Source organism: Amblyraja radiata, chromosome 38, assembly GCF_010909765.2.
Source record: "Amblyraja radiata isolate CabotCenter1 chromosome 38, sAmbRad1.1.pri, whole genome shotgun sequence".
Lineage (NCBI taxonomy): Eukaryota > Metazoa > Chordata > Chondrichthyes > Rajiformes > Rajidae > Amblyraja > Amblyraja radiata.
This window is the reverse complement of record NC_045993.1, coordinates 2,009,178-2,012,407: the sequence shown is the minus strand read 5'-3', so window position 1 is coordinate 2,012,407 and position 3,230 is coordinate 2,009,178. Positions and strand designations below refer to the sequence as shown.

Here is a 3,230-nt window from a genome sequence, read left to right as displayed (position 1 = left end):
CAGATGTACCGAGGTACAGTAAAAAGCTTTTGTCGCGGGCTAACCAGTCAGCGGAAAGACAATACATGATTACGATCGAGCCATTTGCAGTGTACAGATACAGGATAAGGGAATAATGTTTAGTGCAAGGTGAAGCCAGCAAAGTCCGATCAAGGATAGTCCGAGGGTCACCAATGAGGTAGATTATACTTCAGGATTGGTCTCTAGTTGTGGTAGGATGATTCAGTTGCCTGATAACAGCTGGGAAGAAACTGTCCCTGTATCTGGAGGTGTGCGCTTTCACTCTTCTGTACCTCTTGCCCAATGGGAGAGGGGAGAAGAGGGAGTGGCCGGGGTGAGACTGGTCCTTGATGATGCTGCTGGCCTTGCCGAGGCAGCGTGAGGTGTAGATGGAGTCGATGGGACCAACCTCTCCTTCTAGTTAATGCCCCTAATCCATGCACCGTTCTGGCAAACCTCTTCTGCCCCTTTTTTATTTTATTTTATTTTTTTAGTTTACAGATACGGCACAGAAACAGGCCTTTCAGCCCACTGACACCACAACGCCCAGTGATCCCCGCACACTAACACTACCCCACACACACTAGGGACAATTCACATTTACACCAGGCCAATTAACCTACAAACCTGTACGTTTTTGGAGTGTGGGAGGAAACGGAAGATCTCAGAGGAAACCCACACAGGTCACGGGGAGAACGTACAAACTCCGTAGACAGCACCCGTAGCTGGGTTCCAACCCTGGTCTCCGGCGCTGTGAGGCAGCAACTCTACCGCTGCGCCACCATGCCGCCCAAAGCCTCCAAATCCTTCCTGTACTGGAGTAACCAGAACTGCACGCAATCCTCCCAATGAGACTGAACAAGAGCCCAATGGAACTGCCTCAATGTTCTTCAGGGGGACACTTTCTCCTCTCCCTCATGTAACATTGTGACCTCGTGATTGTATCTATTTAAACCCGGTTGTCACAAAAGCTTCTTACATCACAAAGGACCAACTTTTCATTGATGTTCTGAGCCCCAAAGACATGGAACTCGCTGTCAGGCTGCAATATTGTGAGGTCGTGACTATTTATTTACAGTTTTACACTGTTGCCCAGTAACAGTAAGATCGACAATCGGTCTAACCGAGACACTCCCTCTGGGACCATGCTGGCAAAGCTGGAACTGGTCCACACCCAGAGAGACACCAAGTGCTCCTTCCCTCTGGGTCCATACCCGCGCTATACCTGGATCCACAAGGACACACCGGAGGATGGGCTGGACAAGGCTTGCTACGAGATCTGGAAGCGGGTGCAGCAACTCTCAGCCCAGCTGGACTGTAGCTCCAAGGAGGTGACGGGCTCCGAGCCAGGCCAGGCCGAGGATGCGGGCGATACAGTGCGGGGCAAGGCGGGCAAGAGGGTGGCGGACAGCTGTGGCAAGGATGACGTCTCCCTGCTGGTGCAGTTGGAGTATCTGAGCATCGTGGCGGAGAACAGTGGGGGCGTGGACCTCCAGCAAAACCATCTGGAAGGGAACGACCAAATGGTGTCCATCCTGGAGACCAAGACGAAGGAGCTGCAGGACTCTGAAGCAGAATCTCTGGATAAGACCAACTTCTTGAATAATTTCCTGAAGTCCGGCAGTGGGACGGAGCTGAGCAAAGACAGCCTGGCCAAGGAAGAGGTGGCAGAGGAGAAGCAGGTGAGGTGTGGCTCAAAGGAGGATCTGGAAGTGGGCAGCGGAGTCTCGGTGGCCTCCAACAAGGAGATCTGCCAGTTACTGGCCCAGTTCTCCCTCAAGCACATCCACGAGTCAGAGGCCCCGGACAACAAGGTGGTGATGGAGGAGGCCCAGATCATCAAAGACTTCCTGCAGAACAGCATGTTCAGCTCTGCCGGGGACAAGAGGGCCCAAGTGTCGCCGCCGCTGCCCCTGGCCTCGCGGGAGCCGCAGGACGAGCAGGCCCGGCGCCAGCTCCCCGTCTTTGCCAAGCTGTGCGAGGAGCCACCGGCCTGTGAGGACGAGGGCCACAGTGCGCCGCTGGCTCTGACCTCGGGCCCAGGCCTGGCTTTGGGCCTAGCCCAGGATAGGCCGTCGTCGGGCAGCGAGCTGGTACGCCTGCTTTGCGGGGCGCCGAGGGAGGTTTACCGCAAGGAGGCCGAGGGGCGCGACTCGCCAGAGGCCTCGTCCCCGGATGCCAGGCCCAGCCGCTCGGAGCACAGCTACAGCACCAGCCGCCACTCGCTGAAGGGCCTGGCACCATCAGCACGCAGGGCCGGGCCAAAGGATGTGACCAGACCCCGGGAGCTGGCTGGGCCCCAGCACCTGCTGGCCAGGCGAGGTGACGGAGGCAAGGACCTGGCCCCTGAGGCAGCCGCAGCAGAGGGAGAGGCCGGGAGTACAGTGGAGGCCGAGGCTTCGGGGAACGGCGGCCACTTGGGCCCTGAGTTCCCAGACACCGAGCGGCACCCGGTGGGTCCCGGGCCTCACAAACACCGGGCCGGCCGTGAGATGGAGGCCGATGCCTCGGTCCTAGCGGGCTCCAACCCTCCCCCTCCCCCTCCTCCTCCCCCTCCTCCCCCTCCGCTACCCGACGCTGGCTCCAAGTACGGCAGCAGTGGCTTGTACCCCACCCGCTACCCAGCCCTGCCCGGCCGGCCAGCCCTCATCAACTACCCAGCTGCTCCACCGGCCCCCGCTCCCCCCACAGCCACCGCCACTGCCTCACCAGCTACCGGCTACGGGCAGCAGCCCCCCTTCTACCCGGGCCGCGGCCTGCGCTTGCCGCTGCAGCAGCCTGCCTACCCGCAAGCCGCAGGCTGCTTCCTGCGCTCAGCAGGCCCGGGGCCCGGTCCCGGGGCCTACACCTACGGCCAGGTGGCACAAGAGTTTGTGCCGCGCCACGCCTACATCCGAGCTGCCTACGCCCCGCTGCTGGGCTACTGGTCCTTCGTGCCCGAGTACCCCTACAGTGCCCGCGGCAATGCCACCACCGCTAAGCCCCTGGCCTCTGCCGCCGCTGCTGCCGCTGCCAACAACCCCCCGCCCATGGCCGGCGACGGCCCGCAGTGCCTCTTCCAGCCCGCCTACGGCTACCTCGACACCAACCTGACCGCCACACGCTTCGGCTCGGCCCGCTCCGGCCCCCTCTACAGCGGCAGCAACTTCCAAGTGTACTACCCCGCCGACAGCAGCGGCTACAACTGCTGGTAGCAGGCGGCACAGACAGGGACTCCCCGCCCACTTGCC

At 60.7% G+C, this 3,230-nt stretch overlaps 1 protein-coding gene across 1 annotated transcript; it reads left to right on the top strand.

The window, feature by feature from the left end:
• Positions 1 to 1,145: 1,145 nt before the first annotated feature.
• Positions 1,146 to 3,230, top strand: LOC116966780 (uncharacterized protein C1orf94-like). Its single transcript, XM_033013120.1, has one exon. It carries the CDS (start codon positions 1,146 to 1,148, stop codon positions 3,192 to 3,194), a length of 2,049 nt encoding a protein of 682 aa, XP_032869011.1. The 3' UTR covers positions 3,195 to 3,230.

Excerpts from the sequence above, each read along its gene's own strand:
- LOC116966780 (XM_033013120.1), top strand. The coding sequence starts at position 1,146 with ATGCTGGCAAAGCTGGAACTGGTCCACACCCAGAGAGACACCAAGTGC.